The following is a 19477-nucleotide window of genomic DNA, read 5'->3' as shown; positions in this document are numbered from 1 at the left end:
ACGGTACACAAAACGCAATTGGGCCCGACCAATGTGGAGTTCCTGAGATGCCGATAACCGATTAATTGGCCGATTATTTCAAAATACACGTTGAATAAAGTCACTGTCTTCCTTTAATGCTTCCAACAACAAAGTTGTGGGCTGCAAGTAGAACATTTGACAGTTTTATATGACTTTTAAATTCTTTTTGTTCCTTTGTCTATTTTTTTGGGGTGGTTAGAATGCCATGATCGTTGTCCTGTTGCGTTAACAAAACGTGTTCACCAATTACTACTGTGTGACCCTACGCATGCAGAACATGACATGCGGGTACTCGCAAGGAAAAGCGCCTTTATTCTCGCAGCTTGTGAGAACAATTTTGGTGAGGCATTGTGCTGCCATGTTAACTTTAGCGACATCAACACGCTTGTATCCAACATTTGAGACCTACCAAAACAGAAAATGGATTTGGTAGGGCACGTCACATGTTGAAATTGTCAGGACAAAATCTGGATGGAGGGAAATACCATTTTGAAACCGAGATTTTTGTCAACTTTTTTTTTTCAATATGTGAGAGATAAACCAGATACCGGCAAAAAAAAAAAAAAAAAAACCCACCAAAACCTATGAAACCAAAACCCCAGCTCCGCTTTTAGGGCCGCCTCCTTCACTATCCTTGGACGACGCCGTCGACTGGCTTTGCGTGTCTGCCTCGCCCTCGCCCACCAGGCGAATGTTGTAGCGTTCTCGGTACTCGGTGAGTTCGCGCCCCTTCTCCTGCATCATGCTGTTGAGGGACTCGATTATTTTGGAGATCTGCGGGGGACACAAAAGGAGACAAAGTGGGCTTCAGTGCAGTTTTCCTTCGGGGCGTCGCCGACAACGGCGAGAGATTTGGCGACGGGAGGCGGGCGAGTGGAAGTGTGCTCCAACGGTGTCAATTTGTGAAATCGACATATCCGTTACCTGCTCCTTGTTGGTTTGCAACGCCGGCAGAACTTCTTTCACCGTTCTCTCCACCAACACGCCGCCGACAAGACGGAAGCATTTCCGGGACGGGTCCACGTCTTTCAGGGTGTCAATGACGAGGCTGGGGGGGAGACCCACAAATCAAAGACCATTTGTACCTTTTTTGGAGCACGTACAGCTGAGCTGGAACCATCAGAAAATTCTTGTCGGAATTTGGTCCCGAACCTGCAAGGCAGCGCTTCACTCTGACAGGTGGAAAAAAAAGAGCACGGGAGACCCACCTGTGCTCATTTGATTCCATTTCCAACTCGGCTGCTTTGGAGGCCATACTGCGCTGTTCCTGCCGCATCCTCTGAAATGTTGCCACCACCTGTCAAAGAGCATCCACCACTCAAGTCAATTCATTCGACCCTCAACACAGACTTGTACAGCACGTTCGACTCGGCATTACAAGTGACTAATAAGGAATACATTAATTTAAAAAAAACTAAAGCAACTAAAGCATCCTCCATTATCAGATCATTTAGTTAAGAAGCCGCCTTCGTCGATCGCGACATTTCACGCCGACACAAGCACAGAGTCGCCGGACAGGTGGTGGCGATGACAAGATCTCGTTAGCGTTAGCCCGTCACGGAGCCACGCAAAGTGGCCGCCACCAAACACGAGAAATACGGCCGGCCACGGTACCGTTGTTGGTACCTGTTCGGCGGAGGGCCCGGACTGTTTCCCTCCGGTACTGTTGGCAGGTTTGGACGCCGTGTTGCTACTGTTCGCTGCCATTTTGGATCTTGCTTGCTGACCGGGAAAGACCCCCGTTGGGAGTTCAAGTGCTGCCCGAGAGATTGCCTGTTGGGAGTTCAAATGCTGCCCGAGAGATTGCCTGTATGGAAAGAATATCAAGTCAATGAGCCAACAACCTAAACCGAAACGTTAATGTGTCTGTTTTTCAAGTAGCGATGCTAGAAACGCCTTCTCGTGTTACCAATTAAACTCTCACATGGCGTGAACAGGTGACGACCTGAGCCCATGTTGTTCGCGTTGAGCTCATCGGTCGAGATCGGTGCCTTACTCTCCGTTTGGACAAGCAAGCTATTCTACAGGTATTGTGTTCGATCCTACGCATCTAATCTTCAAAATGTTGACTCAATGTCATTTTACCTACAGATCACTTGAAAAACGAACAATAATAACCGAAAGGTGACGCACAACTTTAATAACAAGCGAAGCACTAAAACAAGTACAACACGAGCTGTCAAGTGTCAAAAGTGTGTTTTGTTCGAAATATTTGCTGCCGTGATGACTTCACGACTTTGTCAATTTCAAGATGGAACTTTGTCAGAAACAGAAGAACCCAGCAGCTCACATCAAGATATTTTGTCTCTGAGAACATATTTGCATATGCTGTACCTTGACCGAGGCATGCTCAGCGGATGTTGGGACCTTTTCTCTGTGCAGGATGTCCAGCGCTTGTCGTCCGTGCGCCGCCTTGTGTCAGTTGAGTGTCACTGCAGACAAGCAAGCCAACTTGTGTGCTGCCCAAGACTTGCTGGAGGAGGCAAAGCAGCGAGGTGCCTGCATGGCCTTCCTGCCCGAGGCTTTCGACTATATCGGGTCCGGTCGGGAAGAGACCCTGGAGCTTTCGGAGACCTTGGCGGGACATACGATCACGCGGTACACTCAGATGGCCAGGTACTAACAATAGTAGAGTCACCCACCGGCTTGTGCCAAGGGAAAGTCAAAATGGCCTTCATGTCATGGGCCGCCCTTGTCGCAGGAAATTGGACATGTGGCTGTCTCTGGGGGGGTTCCACGAACGGGGAGCCGACTGGGAGGCCGAGCAGCGAATTTACAACTGCCACGTGGTCATTAACAACCAAGGTAGAGTTTTCCTAAATTGCACGTGCACTCCTTCGCCCCCGCCGAGGTCACGTTGCCCCACTTTTGGTATCCACGCAGGCGAGATTGTGTCTACCTACAGGAAATGCCACCTGTTTGACGTCGAGATTCCCGACGAGGGCGTCTCGCTCAACGAAAGCGCCTTCACCGTCCCGGGGCCCTCGCTGGTCGCGCCCGTCCAAACCCCCGTCGGCAAGGTGTCTTCTCGCCTGCGCACTGCCAGTCAAGCCCCGCCCCCCCGTTGACTCGGCCTTCTCACGAACGTCGCCGCCTTCTCTCGTCAGCTCGGATTGGGCGTCTGCTACGACTTGAGATTCCCGGAATTTTCACTGGCGTTGCAGAAGAGCGGCGCCGAGATCCTGACGTTCCCGTCGGCGTTCACCGTGACGACGGGAGCCGCTCACTGGGAGGTAGGACCTGCGCACGTCGTCACCCCTACATCGGCTCATTTTGAAACGTTTTTGACATTTGACGGTAATAAAATGACCCTCAATGTCATTTTGTCTGCTAGCCACCTTCTGTGTAGTCGGCTCCATTTTCGTCGACCCAGAACATATGAAGTGTGTGCACGGTAAACGAACGGTTTGCGAGGGTCAAGCCCGTTTCATCCGTCAGGTGCTGCTGCGGGCGCGGGCCATTGAGAACCAGTGTTACGTCCTGGCGGCGGCACAGGTGGGCCGGCATCACGACGGGCGCTCCTCTTACGGCCACAGCCTGGCCGTGGACCCCTGGGGGACGGTGGCGGCCGACTGCGGGGGAGAGCGAGCGGGCGTGGCGCTGGTGGAGGTCGACCTGGCTCGAATGCGCACCCTGCGCCGGAACATGCCACTGCATGAGCATCGCAGGGACGCCGCCTTTTACGCCGGCCTGGAGGGAGGACGTTGAGTGGTGACATGACTTTCTAGTGTGCTGGGAAGGAATATTATGCCAGTCTTTGGGCTGCGGATTCACTCTTACATGGAGCCAAATAAATCCTTTGCTGTAAATCATGAGTGGCTTTTGAAAGTAGCCATTTGTACTTTATGTTCCATTTTTGTACCAGCATGTTTTCCAGATCGCGTTGAGCTGTCTTCACTGAAATTAGTTCAGGGCTGTATGAGGTTTACTGTCTGCAAATAAGGTACAGTGGTACCTCTACTTAAGAAATGACTTGGTTCTGGGGAAAAAAAATCTCTTGATTCGAACATTTTGTAAGCAGAGGCGCGTTTTCCATGTAAATGCCCTAATCCGTTACTCAAAATGAAGACATAAATGTTTTCTAAAGCATAAAAAGGCATCAAAATGTGTAACAAATGCGTGTTACAATTGGATTCGGTTGAATCGAGTTGAGCGCGGTGACGTCATCAAAGGGAACCAGGAAGTGACTACTGCTGACACAGGTACGAGACTGGGACGACAACACAGCAGGCAGGGCGTCCATGTAAATGCCCTAATCCGTTACTCAAAATGTAGACATAAATGTTTTCTAAAGCATAAAAAGGCATCAAAATGTGTAACAAATGCATGTTACAATTGGATTCGGTTGAATCGAGTTGCGCGCGGTGACGTCATCAAAGGGAACCAGGAAGTGACTACTGCTGACACAGGTACGAGACTGGGACGACAACACAGCAAGCAGGGCGACGAAGGAGAGCTGGCTGCGCCAACGTCTGGTTAAATCCATAAAGAAACGATGAAAGGTTGCGTCCGGACTGGATTTGAGGCATCGCCAAGGTTGGTTTGCTTCCTCCCGAACTCGCTTTAGCTTACCGCCGAGGCTAGCTTTAGCACCAAGTCATTCAATAGTCACCACTGAACACCTCGTTGAGGAAATGGGGTAGACGCGCACAGGTTTATTTGTTAGTACTTTTCTTTTTTTTTTAAGTCGCGCTCAGTGTCATTAACAGTCACTCATATTGCGCTGAAAGGGTGGCGGTTTGTTCGAGCGCAGAGCTCGAACGGTACACCAAAATCGGGGTTCGGTACCAGGAGCCCGCAGAAACCTCCGGGGGCCAGGTGGAGCGAGAGTTTGAACGCCCGGCGGAAACCGACTTGTTCATCTCACCTGCACTTGCGCTACGGGGTGTAGGCTGGAGTGACCTGCGTGACGAGCGTGTTAGTGCGCTGCCCGCTGACGCGACACAGGAGTCGATGCTTCGGGAGCCCCACAAACGTCATGGCTAGCCTTCAAAATACAAACGAAGCCGCAGGGGGGGGGGGGGGCAATCTACCCCGAAAGTGGCTGTCTGCTGCTTCACAGGTATACTAATGTTATTCCCAACATTTCCCAAGAAGAACCAATTTTCCCCTGTCAGGGCTTGCCTTTGGTAACGGTATCCCAATCGCCCCAATGCGGTCCCAAAATGTGAATCTGTGGCCATACAGAGCGGCTGGATCAGCAATTTTGGGTGTCTCGATCATGCCCGGTGTTCGGCTCTCACGCGCCGCGTTTTGTCACCCAGGGCACGGCCGCTTTGCTAAATGGAGTCGGAGCAGCTGTACCACAGAGGCTACTCCAGGAACAGCTACAACAGCATCGCCAGCGCCAGCAGCGACGAGGAGCTGCTCGATGGAGCCGGCGTCGTCATGGACTTCCACACCACCGAGGACGACAATCTCCTCGACGGGGACGCTTCCTCCCCAGGTAGGGTGCGCCGCCGGGGCCTCTGCCGACATCGTTTGTCGCGGGCTTGCAAGCCGGCCCTTCTTACATGACAAATTCACTTGCGGCTCCGGTCCACAAGCTTGGGGCTTCTTAAACTTTATGGTGTCCCTGGGAGCCCTACAGGGGAGATAGTTGGCATTGTTGTTGTTTTTTTTTTAACTGAGTATATTGCTATACGATGGGTCCAAAGCGTGTTTTAATTGGATGTGAATTTTTGAGGCAAGAGTTCCAGAATGTCTTTCAAGTGCATCAGGTTTGGAGATGCAGTCATCCCTCGTTTTTAGAGGAACCCCCCACGAAAGGTAAAAACCGCAAGGTAGAATGTGCCCCTCCCCCCCCTTAGGAATTTCAGTGGATGTGGGTACCAGCATGTTTCAAATATTTAAACCGTATTTGCACAGTACATATTTGAGACAGGCGGCCCGGCAGTCCAGTGGTTAGCACGTCGGCTTCACGGTGCAGAGGTACCGGGTTCGATTCCAGCTCCGGCCTCCCTGTGTGGAGTTTGCATGTTCTCCCCGGGCCTGCGTGGGTTTTCTCCGGGTGCTCCGGTTTCCTTCCACATTCCAAAAACATGCGTGGCAGGCTGATTGAACACTCTAAATTGTCCTTAGGTGTGAGCGTGAGTGCGAATGGTTGTTCGTTTCCGTGTGCCCTGCGATTGGCTGGCAACCGATTTAGGGTGTCCCCCGCCTACTGCCCGAAGACAGCTGGGATAGGCTCCAGCACCCCCCGCGACCCTAGTGAGGATCAAGCGGCTCGGAAGATGAATGAATGAATGAATATTTGAGACAAAGATTCCAACAGCACATGTATTGACTTCAATCTTTAATCAGAAAACCTTAGTCAGGAGTTCCTCAAGAAACACATGCTAACATGTGAAGTTCATCTAATTTGTTGAAATAGGTTGACGGTTTCTTTTTTTTTTTTTTAATCAGACAATGTTTTGTTTTGTTTTGTTTTATTGTGAAGGAAAAACCTCTTACACTCTAGCCGTGACTAAAAATCCACTGACCGGGTTGGGAAACCTTCAAAATAAGGCTCAATAATTGAGCCAGAATTATGTCGGCCTTCCTATTAATCAGTAGCTCTCGCTTTCCAAATGGCTGCTGACCTTTGGTTTTGTCTTTTGTTTTTATTGGTGAACGGGCCGCCGCATGACAGCAGTTGGCGCTTTCAATCGCTGTGTGAGTGAGCGAGTGAGAGAGTGAGTGAGAGAGAGAGCGAAGCCAGTTTTGACGGCAATATTGCACACGAGCCATGACTACAAAGGACTTTTTGCGTACTTTGCTTCTGTTTACGTTTGTGAATTTTCTAGAGCACTTGATACACGTTTGTTGAATGTCACTTGAACTCTTTCCGTGTCATTGACGATGTCCAATGCTTTAGAACAGGGGTGTCCAAACTTTTTGCCAAGGGGGCCAGATTTTATGTGGTAAAATGTCGGGGGGGCCGACCTTGGCTGACATTCTTTACATTGAACAACAATATTGTTCAAGAAATTTTAGTAAGCCAGTCTGTTTCACATTTCCATTTTTATTTTAACGTCAACAATCTTAAGAATTTCTTTTGGTTCATTTGAAACGGGTATATCACATGCAACTGCTTATTCACTTGACTTTTTCTTAAACAGAAGTCTCCCGAGTGCAATTTGATTGATTTGAAACATAAAATGTATCACCATGACTTTTCAATAGTCACAAAACCTTTGACTCGAACAACGGGGAAATGAACAAGCAATACACATATCCACAACTGCAAGGATCATTTGAAATATGACATATCAGTCAATAGAAACACGGAGTGATGTCTTGTTAACTCGTGAGTGATGCCCTCTAGTGTCTAAATGCTATTACTCATTTAGTGAATGCTATTACTCATTTAGCCACTAGAGGGAAGCAGTACTCTATGAAACATCACTCACCAGTCTACGAGACCTCAGTCAATGCAACACGTTGTTCCATTGCGCCCAACCTGCGGGCCAGACGGCACTGATTTTATGACAGGGGCCGAGGGCCGGATGACATTCGACCGCGGGCCGGATTTGGCCCGCGGGCCGGACTTTGGACAAGCCTGCTTTAGAACGAACGAACGAACGTTCATTTGCTGCCAGCCCCCCAGTTCAAATGGATTCTTGGGAGAGAGGAAGAGAGAGAGAGGGTGGAAAGGGGTTGGGGGGGGATTTTTTGCGCATTCATCCCTGCACGTTAAGCACTTGATTCTTGAGCGTGCACTTTTGTATTTATTTTTGGGGGCTCAAATACAAAATGAGCATCTGTGGTCCTTTTTGCCCTGAGCATGTCGGGGGAGGCTTTGAGTGTCAGTTTGTGTGTGTGATGACGTCATTGTCCCTGAAGTCAGCTGCTGCAGCAGCGGAGCGAGAGAGGAGAGGAGAGAGGAGACGCGCACGCACACAGCCGAGCCAAAATGGCAGCCGCTGAAACGCACACACGCGCACTTGCAGCAATGCGCAGCGAAGCCTAGCTTAGCTTCTTTGACGCTAGCCTAGCCGCTCCGTCTGTCGCCATGGAGGAGGAGGACGCGGGCGCCGACCCCTATTTACCTTACGACGGGGGAGGGGACACCATCCCCCTGCGGGAGATCCCGACACGAGGTACGAGCGACGGCCCGGGCCTTCGAGGCGCCGTTGCTATTGACGACGCGGTGCGGCGGTGCAAGGATGAGCTGATTAAGCCAGAGGCCTCGCCAGCCGCGTCGGCCGCAGCCTGTCACGAGACGTCGGGTCGCGCGCCAAACCTCGACCGCGCGTCGACACGGCGGCGGGCCCCCGCTAAGCAGATCGGCGGCGAGATTTACATGTCGAGTGCGTGCTCGGCTACCAATCCAAGCGGGCGGTTTCTCACAAATGGCCGCCTGAGGCTTCGTTCGGCGGCCGAAATACAAAGCCGCTTCCAATGAAGTCGGGACCAGACGGAAGACGGGCGCTGAATTAAATACGCTAGCAAGGCCGGGGACTTGATGCTCACGCTGATCATCTTGATTGTCGTTACCCAACAATCATTCATTTAGAATTTTAGGGCCGCAAAAGTTGAGAAATGCTCATCAAACACCGTTCGGAACGAGGAGGTGGCTAGGAAAACGGGTTGGCGGGGCTCCATGGAAGAGGGCTCCTTTTCTAACCCGGGGGTTGCTGGTTCCATCGCCAGCCGTTAGGTGAATGAGGCGACTTTGAGTAGCTGAGGTGGAAAAGCGCCACGCAAAGATGGGACCAGTTTAAAGCGCTACGATTCAAAGCAACAGCCGCAAACGCCGTCGGCCGGCCCGCGCCCGAACTAGCTCATCGAAGAAGCGGAAAAGTCTTCCGTGGTCTGACGAGTCCTCATGTTCAATTTGGTTTGGGAGTTTGTGGACGTTGGGTCCTGAGGGCCAAGGAGAGAAAAAAGAACAGTTTGAGATGCAAAGTTGAAATGCTAGCATCTCTGCGTCATGCTGAAAACTTTTTCCATAGAGCAAGTCTTAAAAAGTGAGTTGAAGGACGCCCCCGTGTGGCCGCGATGGATAAAACGAGCTCGAGCGGGGGCGAGTCGCTCTTTCCGCCGGCGCTGATATGGAGTCTGTGTCGCCCGCGCTGATATGGAGTCTGTGTCGCCCGCGCAGGGTCCCACTACGCCATGTCGAACGGGGGCGGTGCACCCAGCAGCTCCACCCACCTGTTGGACTTCCTAGAGGAACCCATTCCGGGCGTGGGCACCTACGACGACTTCCACACCATCGACTGGGTGCGAGAGAAGTGCAAGGACCGTGAGAGGCACCGCAAGGTAAGCGGCCCTTCAACCGGTCCCAACGCGACGCGTCACATTTTCACCCGCGTTTGCAAGTTTGGGCCGACGCCCTCTTAAGATAATATTGACTCAAGTCTGGCGGTTTGGATATGAAGCCGGGAAAAAATCGGGAGCTGTCTATCAACTGCAGCGAATGGGTTTTTTTATATTAAAAAGAAAAAAAGGAGAACTTCTCCTATTATCCGTTGTGAAGTCGGTCCCTTGATTGACACGAGAGGCCACTAAGTCACACTTGGGACGCCCGGCTGACTGGTTGCGCCGCACCGGCCGTCCCGTCACTCCCGGAGCGCTAAGGAGGGAAGCGCGGAGCGGCGTTTTGGGCTCTTTGAAAAAACTTGAAGTCCAAGTACCGTCAAACCTTTTGCCGGTGTTGCTTGTGTGCGCAGATCAACAGTAAGAAGAAGGAGTCTGCGTGGGAGTTCACCAAGAGTCTGTATGACGCCTGGTCCGGATGGCTCGTGGTCACGCTCACGGGCTTAGCCTCCGGTAACGCGGCTTTTGTCCCCCCGAATTGCAACTTGCACACCCGCTCGCGTTGTGTCTTCATCCAAAATCGCACACTTTCAAATGCGTCAACGTTTCGAAACGCACTCCAGTCGCTCAAGGAAGCAATTTCCGTATCGTTTGTGTTGTCTCTCTCATGTCATCAGCTCTCGTTTTTGGGGTGGCCAACGGCCCTCGCTCTCACAGATTAGTTCCGGCTCTGCACTCCACAGCTACCTTTCAAACCCCAAAAAGGGAGAAAAAAAATGGGAGTGCGTTGACCCTTTTCCAAACTTTTTCTGGAGATGGCGGCAAAGCAGTCGAGATGTGCAGACTGATGCTGCCCCCCCCCCACCCCTCATGGTCTGAGAACGGTCCAAGAATTGTCAGCAAAGCCTGACCGTCATCTTCGATAGTATTTTCAAGCGCAAAGGCGGAAATGACCCGTTAGCGCAAAGTGACCCCCCCCCCCTTCGCCTTCCGGCAGGCGCGTTGGCGGGCCTGATCGACATCGCCGCCGACTGGATGAACGACCTGAAGGAGGGCGTGTGCCTGAGCGCCATGTGGTTCAACCACGAGCAGTGCTGCTGGACGTCCAACGAGACCACCTTCGCCGAGAGGGACAAGTGCCCCCAGTGGAAGAGCTGGGCCGAGCTCATCCTGGGCCAGGCTGAGGTGAGCCGCTCCCCCAGCTCCAGGGGGCTCTTTTTCACTCCCTAACCTCCCCCCGATCCATGCAGGGACCGGGCTCGTACATCATGAACTACTTCATGTACATCTACTGGGCGTTGTCCTTCGCCTTCCTCGCCGTGTGTCTCGTCAAAGTGTTTGCTCCGTACGCCTGCGGATCGGGAATTCCGGAGGTAAGGGAACAACGGACAGCCAAGTGGCAACCCGCCCGTAGGGGGCGCCAAAGGTGAGCGTGGCCCCCGGGCTCCGTTGAGGGTGCTCCGTGCTCCGCCCCTCAGATCAAGACCATCCTGAGCGGGTTCATCATCAGGGGCTACCTGGGCAAGTGGACCCTGATGATCAAGACGGTGACTTTGGTGCTGGCGGTGGCGTCGGGCCTGAGTCTGGGCAAGGAGGGCCCGCTGGTGCACGTGGCCTGCTGCTGCGGCAACATCTTCTCCTACCTCTTCCCCAAGTACAGCAAGAACGAGGCCAAGAAGCGAGAGGTGGGCCCCCCACACCCCAGGTTTTCGCGCCCCGCCTTTTGTTGACGCTCGGTCTCGCCTCAGGTCCTGTCGGCCGCCTCTGCGGCCGGCGTGTCGGTGGCGTTCGGGGCGCCCATCGGCGGTGTTCTCTTCAGCCTGGAAGAGGTGACAGGACCTTGGCGCAGGTTCGTTTGCCGGCGGGACGCCGCTTGACGCCTCTCCTGTCCCCCCCGCCCCCAGGTCAGCTACTACTTCCCTCTCAAGACGCTGTGGCGCTCCTTTTTCGCCGCCCTGGTGGCCGCCTTCGTCCTGCGCTCCATCAACCCCTTTGGAAACAGCCGCCTGGTGCTGTTCTACGTGGAGTACCACACGCCCTGGTACCTGTTTGAGCTCCTCCCCTTCATCCTGCTGGGCGTTTTTGGGGGCCTGTGGGGCGCCTTCTTCATCCGGGCCAACATCGCTTGGTGCCGGCGACGCAAATCCACCCGCTTCGGCAAGTTTCTCCAAGAACTCCATCCATCCATCCCGTGCGATCCCGTCACCCGGATTTCGACGGGCCCAAATCGGGGACTCGAACGCACGGCGTCGAGGGTGACGGCGGGTCGCTGGTTTCCCCTCAGGCAAGTACCCAGTTTTGGAGGTGATCCTGGTGGCGGCCGTGACGGCCGTGGTGGCCTTCCCCAACCCGTACACGCGGCAGAACACCAGCGAGCTGATCAAGGAGCTGTTCACCGACTGCGGGCCGCTGGAGTCGTCGCAGCTGTGCCAATACCGCAGCCGCATGAACGGCAGCAAGGCCTTCACGGACGGCCCCGACCGGCCCGCCGGGCCCGGCGTCTACGCCGCCATGTGGCAGCTGTGCCTGGCGCTGGTCTTCAAGATCATCATGACCATCTTCACCTTCGGCCTCAAGGTGAGCCCGCCTCGGCGTTGTCGGCTCGCCGACCGAGCGCCTCGCCGACTCTGCCCCGCCCCCCTGCAGGTTCCGTCGGGTTTGTTCATTCCCAGCATGGCCATCGGGGCCATCGCCGGGCGCATCGTCGGCATCGCCGTGGAGCAGCTGGCGTATTACCACCACGACTGGTTCCTGTTCAAGGAGTGGTGCGAGGTCGGCGCCGACTGCATCACGCCAGGCCTCTACGCCATGGTGGGGGCCGCCGCCTGCCTGGGTGAGCGCCGCGCGGGGGGGGGGCTTTCCGCCGAGCCGCAAAAGAGGCGGCTCCTGAAAAAGGCCCGTTTTCCCCCCTGGGGCGCAGGCGGCGTGACCCGCATGACCGTCTCCTTGGTGGTCATCGTCTTCGAGCTGACGGGCGGCCTGGAGTACATCGTGCCCCTCATGGCCGCCGTCATGACCAGCAAATGGGTGGGCGACGCCTTCGGCCGCGAGGGCATCTACGAGGCGCACATCCGCCTCAACGGCTACCCCTTCCTGGACGCCAAGGAGGAATTCACGCACACCACGCTGGCCCGGGAGGTGATGCGGCCGCGCCGCTGCGACCCGCCGCTGGCCGTGCTGACGCAGGACGACCTGAGCGTGGAGGACCTGCAGGGGGTCATCAACGAAAGCAGCTACAACGGCTTCCCCGTCATCGTGTCCAAGGAGTCCCAGAGGCTCGTGGGGTTCGCTCTGCGCAGGGACATCACCATCGCCATCGGTAAGCGCACCCGCCGCACCTTTTCTTTTTTTCGGGGGGGGTTGAAAAGTGGCCTCAAGCGACCCCCCCCCCCCCTCCTTCCTTTGCACTCCGACAGAGAACGCCCGGCGCAAACAGGAGGGCATCGTGTCGAACTCCCGGGTGTACTTCACCCAGCACGCCCCCACCCTGCCCGCCGACAGCCCCCGCCCCCTCAAGCTGCGCTCCATCCTGGACATGAGCCCTTTCACCGTCACCGACCACACCCCCATGGAGATCGTGGTGGACATCTTCCGCAAGCTGGGCCTGCGCCAGTGCCTGGTCACCCACAACGGGTGAGTGGCCGTCCCCCCCCCCCCCCCCCCCCCCCCCCCCGTGGCGCGCAGGACGCCCCACGCCCGCGCCGACCCTGCGCCAGTAACGGGCGTCTCTTGCAGGATATTGTTGGGCATCATCACAAAGAAGGATGTGTTAGAGCATCTGGAGGAGCTCAAGCGCCGCGCAGAGTCCCTGGTGACTAGCCAACGCGCTCGCCTGGCCGAGCCCTTTTGGGAAGGGAGCCATGAAATGGGGGGGCAGGGGGGGGAGTGGTGGCTTTATCCTCTTGCTTTCACTTCCTGCTTGGGGGTGGCTTACTTATTGGGGGTGGCTTACTTAGGAAGAGCTCATCCGCGTTGTAGGAGCCTCTCTACCCACTTCGAGGGGACACTTGTGGGGGGGGTTACCCCGAGTTGACCCCCGAGCGAGGCTCCTGTGCGACCACCAATGAGAAAACTGCGTTTGCTTGCCCATTAACCCGTACCCAATCGAATCGGAGTGAAACCAACCCATCAGCTTGGAGCACAGCTAGCTAATTTAGCTTTAGCAGGCTAGCCGTGGCTTGTTAGCGTGTTAAGCCAGTGACAAAGCTCATCGCCAAGCCAACAACTTGAAAACGTCGTTAGCTTAGCATTAGCATGAGCTCAGTCTAATCAAACGGAATCTTTCGTCGTCTTTCACGTTATCATGTTTAATCGGTGTCGCCGCGTTAGCATTAGCTGGTTGGGCCTATTGCTAAAATAGCACCTAGCTTGAAAATGAGAAAACGTTGCAAGCGCGTGCCCGGTGGGGTGGAGGCTCTCCTTCGCCACAAAGTTTCTTCCTTGGAGCAGTTGCTGTCCCCAGAGACGCCTGGTGGCGGTGGCGGTGGTGGTGGGGGGGGCACCCAGTCGGCTTTCCCGCGCTCACTAACTCTTCCTCTGTCACGCAGGCGGCTTCTGGGCATCATCACCAAAAAGGATATCCTGCGTCACATGGCTCAGATGGCAAATCAAGATCCCGAGTCCATCATGTTCAACTGATCCGATCCTTTCGGGACGAGGACGAGGACGAAGAGGAAAGAGTTTGCCTCTTGGACGACACCTACCGTTGACATTCAGGCCTTGTTTTTCCTTTTTTTGTGCACTCGCTCCGCCAGAGTCCGTTGACGGCTACTGACAAACGGCGGCGGTCCCAATTGTCGCTTCCTCTTGAATCTGCTGCTCGGCAAGATCGTTTTGTGAAGTAAAAAAAAAAAAAAAAAGATATCTGTGAAGTCATCGCGTGCGACTTTTACTTTCCACTACTGCTACCACTTTAACGGATCGGCTGCGGCTCACCCTTGGCCCGCTCGTGTGCTCGAAAATCAACGAGCGGGGGTGGACTTTTAACCACAAATCAGCTCCCTCCCCCCCCATTTTAATGTCGACGCTTGAGCCGGCAATAATTTTGTCACCACAAAAAGTAGAAAAAAACGGAACGTGTCGCTTTGTGATCTTTTTCTCCCCACGACGAAGCCGCCGGCGCGCGTGGCCACGTCCGTCCGTCCGTCCGTCCGTCCTGCTGAGGCCCGCCGTCGAGCCGTCCGCGTCTCTTAATTTATCAGGTCGTGTAACGTTGTGATCTTTGCTTTCTTGGATTGTACATTTGAAACATGAAGGAAGTGTTCATTAAATTTGGATTGAAATTTCAAGAGTTTGTCATGAATTCGTTTTCCGCGGGGAGGGGGGAAAAAAAATTGGGACTTTTGCCCGGAGTGGGGGTGATTCTATTCCAAGGCAATGTGATTTCAAAGATGACACATTTGTTTTTCTTTTTTCAATCATCGCTTGTATTCATTTTCATTTTATTCATTTGGAAACGGCGTCGGGAGAGCACCAATAGGAAGCAGAGAAGAGACCATACAAGCCAAACGTTGCAATACGGAAAGAAATTGACCACGATGAAAAGCAAAAGGACGCTTGCGCTCATTTTTGAAGATGTCATTTCACATTTTAAACCTATTTTTGTTTCATTTTTTCAATTGTATGTCTTGTTTCGGTCAAAAAATTTTGGCTCATTTCAATTGTTTTTCCGCAACTCTCGACTTGCGCTCGGTCCGTAGGCACGGCTTTGATTCATTGATTATTATCCGCCTTTATCCATCGAAAAAGATGCATCCGATTGCATTTCTTTATTTTTGCCGTTCTCTGGAGCGACTGGCGCCAACAAAATCTGAATTTGCCGGTTGAAAATGGAAAGAACGAAGGCTGGCCGGATTGCAACACAAATGAAAGGAGACATTTTAGCGCCCCCTCGCGGTGGAAGTCGACATTTCTTTGCTGATGGGCGTTTACATTCAAGCGTAACATGAAATGAAACGCTGGCATGTGATTGGGCAGTTGCCGGAAACAGCCTGTCATTTTTTTTGGGGGGGGGGGAAGGGGTGAGTCATCTCCCTGGTCACACGTGACTCTCATAGAAAACCTGACAGGGCGGCGGGCTCTTGGCGGCGGCGGCGGTCTCGTCGGCCGGACTCCCTCGCGCGTGGTCGTCGAGGGGCGGGGCGGGCGGCGGCTCCAGCGGCGGGTGCACCGACACCTGGATGGCGATGTGCCGCGGCTGCTCGCGGAGCGACGAGTCGTCCGAGTCGGCGGCGGGCGAGCGGCCGCGCTCGGGCTGGCGTCCGGGCTCGCGCAGGAGGGCCAGCGCGTCCCCGGGGCCCGGGCGCCAGCCCTCGGGCACCTGCCGGAGGAAGGTGTGCCGCATCTCCTCCACGCCCACCACCTCCAGGATCTCCTCCACGAAGGTGCGGCAGTTCATGATGAGCGGCGGCAGCGGGATGCTGCGCGCCAGCTCCTCGATGTAGCGCGCCAGCTCCATGGTCTTGAACTGCGTGACCTTGGCCAGCTCCAGCGTCTTGGTGGAGGTGATGATGGGGATGCGCTTGGCGATCTCAAAGGCCTTCTGCAGCTTCTCGGCGCCCTCGGTGCGGAAGAACTCGTTGATGGCCTTCTCCGTCTTCTTCAGGTGGCTGCTCATCATGCACAGGCGCGTCACGTTGAGCGCCATGATGATGGTGAAGGTCACCAGGCACACCACCATGTAGTAGACGCCCATGTCGCCCTTGGTGAAGACCACGCGCAGCGTCACCGTGCAGTTGGAGGCGCCGTGCGCGTTGGACGCCACGCAGGTGTACTTGCCGCGGTCGGCGAATTCCACGCCCGTGATGTTGAGGACGCCGCTCTCCAGCAGCCACCACTTGCCGCCTGCCCGACGAGCCGACAAAAGCCGTCAAAACCCAAGCGGAAAAGCGCGCCGGGGTCGCGAGCGTCTCACCGCCACTGCCGTCCGTGTCGACGAGGTCGCCGTGGGAGTTGAACCACTTGACGCTGGGGAAGGGGTCGCCGCTCACGTTGCAGTCGATCAGCACGCAGCTTCCCTCGCGGGCGATCAGCTGGCTGGCGGCGGCCAGCGCGGCCGGGACGGAGCCGCCGCCGTGGGCGCCGCTCCCGTCTCCCGAGGCGGCGGCGCCGAAGGCCACCAGCCACGCCGCCAGCGCAAACTCCAGTCCGGCGGACATGCCTTTTCCGTGGGAGGGGGGCAGGCTGTCAGCGGCTCATTCCTCCGTCCGACGACGCCGTGCTCGCTGAGTGGCTATCTCGGTTGAGCGGCGGCAAACATCTCACTGGAAAACAAGTTGTCACAAATTCGACGGTGGACGCGCTTGATGCCACGTTTTTTTTTTCTTGCTCTGACAACATAGATAAACATTCTCGCCAAGTGTCGGATCGTGTACCGCGCAATTGCGACCAGCCGCCGTAGGGCCCGGTCCAGCAGCTGAGATCTTGAATAGTTTGCCGTTTTTCATGACGCTTCATTTTGCCTTTAGATTTTGAAGTGTACTTCGACTGAACTGTTGTTGTTTTTTGGCTGATCTCGTTTGATCATTTTTATTCATCTTTCAACATTGCTTCGATTGGCGTTTTTTAAAAAAAAATTTACAGTATACAGTTTTATTGTATATTTTTTTTGTCTAAAAACACCTTACTATACATGGTTGTTTTTTTTCGGCTAAAAACGCCTTACTATACCTGGTCATTTTTATTCATCTAAAAACGCCTTACTATACATGGTCATTTTTGGGGGGGGGCTAAAAACGCCTTACTATACATGATCGTTTTTTTTCAGGTCAAAAACGCCTTACTATACATGGTTGTTTTTTTGGGGGGCGAAAAACGCCTTACTATACATGGTCGTTTTTTTGGGCGAAAAACGCCTTACTATACATGGTCATTTTTGGGGGGGGCTAAAAACGCCTTACTATACATGATCGTTTTTTTTTCAGGTCAAAAACGCCTTACTATACATGGTTGTTTTTTTGGGGGGCGAAAAACGCCTTACTATACATGGTCGTTTTTTTGGGCGAAAAACGCCTTACTATACATGGTCATTTTTTTCAGCTAAAAACGCCTTACTATACATGGTCATTTTTTGGGGGGGCTAAAAACGCCTTACTATACATGATCGTTGTTTTTCAGGTCAAAAACGCCTTACTATACATGGTTGTTTTTTGGGGGGGCGAAAAACGCCTTACTATACATGGTCGTTTTTTTGGGTGAAAAACGCCTTACTAATCATGGTCGTTTTTTGGGGCTTAAAACGCCTTACTACACATGGTCGGTTTTTTTCAGCTAAAAACGCCTTACTATACACGGTCATTTTTTTTCGGCTAAAAACACCTTACTATACAGTATGTGTCGTATTTGTGAAGTGCAACAACCAGACAAGGTTACCAAGTACTGTGTGATCAAGAACAGTAGACTCATCTTCTCATGTGGCAACTGCTGTGGACAAAAGACGCGCAAATCGGAACTCGTGCAAAAGTAAAAATCAATTATTTTAATCGTCGGTTCATCCGGCCATCATTTTGGTCGTTGAATTGATGAATTGGCTAGATTTTTTTAAAATCTTTATTCAAAACCATAACATGATTTCAAATTGTTAGTGCGGGGAAATGAAAAATAAAGTTGATGACCGTCTACCAAAGTAAATGCAAACGTTTGTCCCGCAAACGTTGAGCCGCAGATTGGTTCGCACTTTGGTTGTCATCCGATTTACGACTCGCATTTTCGTCACACGCGAATGACGTCATCGTGGTGAACACTTAAAAGGCCGCTCGGATCACTTTTGTTTTTAATCCCAATTCAATTGTTTCGCGGCTCGATTTTTACGGATTTGGAGAATTTTCAAGATGGATGTTGTAGTTTTATGAAGAAGGTATGAAGAAACCAGTCCGTTTACGAGCCTGAAAGTAGTTTTACTCCAGCAGCACCAAGAACGTGTTCCAGGCTTACTCGTGTTGCAAATCAACCCGAGCTCGCGCGACACCTTGTGGACGGGAGGTATAACAGCGGGTTAGAATGGCTATGCAATTGGGACATTACCAAAATAATAAACTCATCTACAAACGTTAACGACTGGATTACCCAAATAGTATTTGAATGCTTCGTTCGTTGTCAATTAACTGTTGCACTTCTTTCAAAAAGTGAGACTATTTCGGCCAAGTAGGGCAGAGACTACGGATCCGTTTCCTTACGTCGGAGGTAATAGTGAAGATTCGTCATCAATAGAAATACTCGAGTCGAAATAGCTGATATCAGGGAAGGAAGTGATCGCACTTTCCGAAGCAAGCGTTCCCAACCGGAACCTCGACTCGTTATAGAAGAACGAGCGAGAAGGGTGGCTTTTGCACCTTTTTTTTGCGTCCAAACATTGCGTGGTTGGAAATGAAACGCCGACGCCCCCGCCCGCCGTTTTCCGTTTTTTTCCCGGCCTCGTCGCAGACCCAACGAACGGGCCGATCCGCGACTGGAATGGAAGATTACCAAACACGTCCGACTCCTCCGCTCACTCCCGCATAGTTCTGCTAATGTGCGAGGGGGGGACAGGATTACACTTCCATATCGTGACGTGCTTCTTTATATGCGTTCCGTTATATAATTTTGTTCTTATATGTCAACTGTTGTGTAAATCGCTTCGTTAGTCACGGCTGCGGTGAAAGCGCTCGAGCTATCTTCGTCCGTGTGTGTGTGTGTACATGTAACTGTCGTGCCTAAACGGGTGCGGGATACGGCTATGAACTGGACGCTGGTTCTTTGTCGCGGCAAGCAACCGCCCCGGAGTGCAAATAAAGCGGAAGGAAACGGAGCAAAATGCCCGCCCGTGACGACGACAAAAAAACGAGAAGGGTTTTTACGTTTTGGTTTCGAGCCGAGCCGATCTCTCCTCTCGTCTGGTCTGGTCTGGTCTCGGAAGAATGTCGCAGTGGGGTCGCGTTGCAAACAACGGAAATCCTCAGCGGCACGTCGACGTCGATGTCGATTGGCGGAATTTCTCCAAAGCGCTTCGCTAACTTGGCCGCTTTTCTTTTCTATTTGCGGCCTCACGTCGGGGCTTGTCCGCTGCGACAAGATGGGGCGACGATGCTCGCTCGAGTCGAGTCGAGTCCGGACAGGCCGTCGTCAAGTGAGCCGCTTCCCACCCCCCCGACCCCTCCTTTCTTCTACCGCGGCGGGGCGCTGCCGGCTTGCATCATCTACCCGCCATGGCGCTCCTCATCACGCGCTCAAGCAAATG

At 53.4% G+C, this 19477-nt stretch overlaps 4 protein-coding genes across 8 annotated transcripts; 2 read left to right on the top strand and 2 right to left on the bottom strand.

Moving 5' to 3' along the window:
- Window positions 1-313: 313 nt before the first annotated feature.
- pfdn2 (prefoldin subunit 2) lies at window positions 314-1794 on the bottom strand. Its single transcript, XM_052069024.1, has 4 exons — window positions 1648-1794; window positions 1230-1318; window positions 946-1069; window positions 314-795 (listed from the first exon to the last, which is right to left on the bottom strand). The coding sequence occupies exons 1-4, from the start codon at window positions 1726-1728 to the stop codon at window positions 604-606; spliced, it is 486 nt and encodes a 161-aa protein (XP_051924984.1). The 5' UTR covers window positions 1729-1794; the 3' UTR covers window positions 314-603.
- Window positions 1795-1798: 4 nt separating this feature from the next.
- nit1 (nitrilase 1) lies at window positions 1799-3836 on the top strand. The gene is made up of 6 exons (XM_052069000.1): window positions 1799-2048; window positions 2404-2637; window positions 2723-2826; window positions 2905-3041; window positions 3129-3254; window positions 3460-3836. The coding sequence occupies exons 1-6, from the start codon at window positions 1975-1977 to the stop codon at window positions 3727-3729; spliced, it is 945 nt and encodes a 314-aa protein (XP_051924960.1). The 5' UTR covers window positions 1799-1974; the 3' UTR covers window positions 3730-3836.
- A 549-nt stretch (window positions 3837-4385) lies between these two features.
- Window positions 4386-14552, top strand: clcn3 (chloride channel 3). 5 transcript variants are annotated; one of them, XM_052068748.1, is made up of 15 exons: window positions 4386-4557; window positions 5286-5467; window positions 9107-9267; window positions 9678-9777; window positions 10262-10449; window positions 10515-10637; window positions 10743-10949; window positions 11013-11093; window positions 11169-11421; window positions 11549-11841; window positions 11911-12097; window positions 12185-12583; window positions 12681-12897; window positions 13000-13075; window positions 13812-14552. In XM_052068748.1, exons 2-15 carry the CDS (start codon window positions 5305-5307, stop codon window positions 13971-13973), a joined length of 2610 nt encoding a protein of 869 aa, XP_051924708.1. In that variant the 5' UTR covers window positions 4386-4557; window positions 5286-5304; the 3' UTR covers window positions 13974-14552. The 5 variants fall into 5 exon arrangements, with proteins under 5 accessions (XP_051924708.1, XP_051924683.1, XP_051924699.1 ...); XM_052068723.1 differs by having other exon boundaries at window positions 11169-11841; XM_052068739.1 differs by lacking the exon at window positions 13000-13075 and having other exon boundaries at window positions 11169-11841.
- A 723-nt stretch (window positions 14553-15275) lies between these two features.
- mfap3l (microfibril associated protein 3 like) lies at window positions 15276-19401 on the bottom strand. Its single transcript, XM_052068974.1, has 3 exons — window positions 19098-19401; window positions 16178-16526; window positions 15276-16107 (listed from the first exon to the last, which is right to left on the bottom strand). Exons 2-3 carry the CDS (start codon window positions 16419-16421, stop codon window positions 15302-15304), a joined length of 1050 nt encoding a protein of 349 aa, XP_051924934.1. The 5' UTR covers window positions 16422-16526; window positions 19098-19401; the 3' UTR covers window positions 15276-15301.
- Between the last annotated feature and the right edge of the window lie 76 nt (window positions 19402-19477).

The sequence above is a fragment of the Hippocampus zosterae genome, chromosome 1, assembly GCF_025434085.1.
Source record: "Hippocampus zosterae strain Florida chromosome 1, ASM2543408v3, whole genome shotgun sequence".
Classification (NCBI taxonomy): domain Eukaryota; kingdom Metazoa; phylum Chordata; class Actinopteri; order Syngnathiformes; family Syngnathidae; genus Hippocampus; species Hippocampus zosterae.
This window is presented reverse-complemented; position numbering and strand designations above follow the sequence as displayed.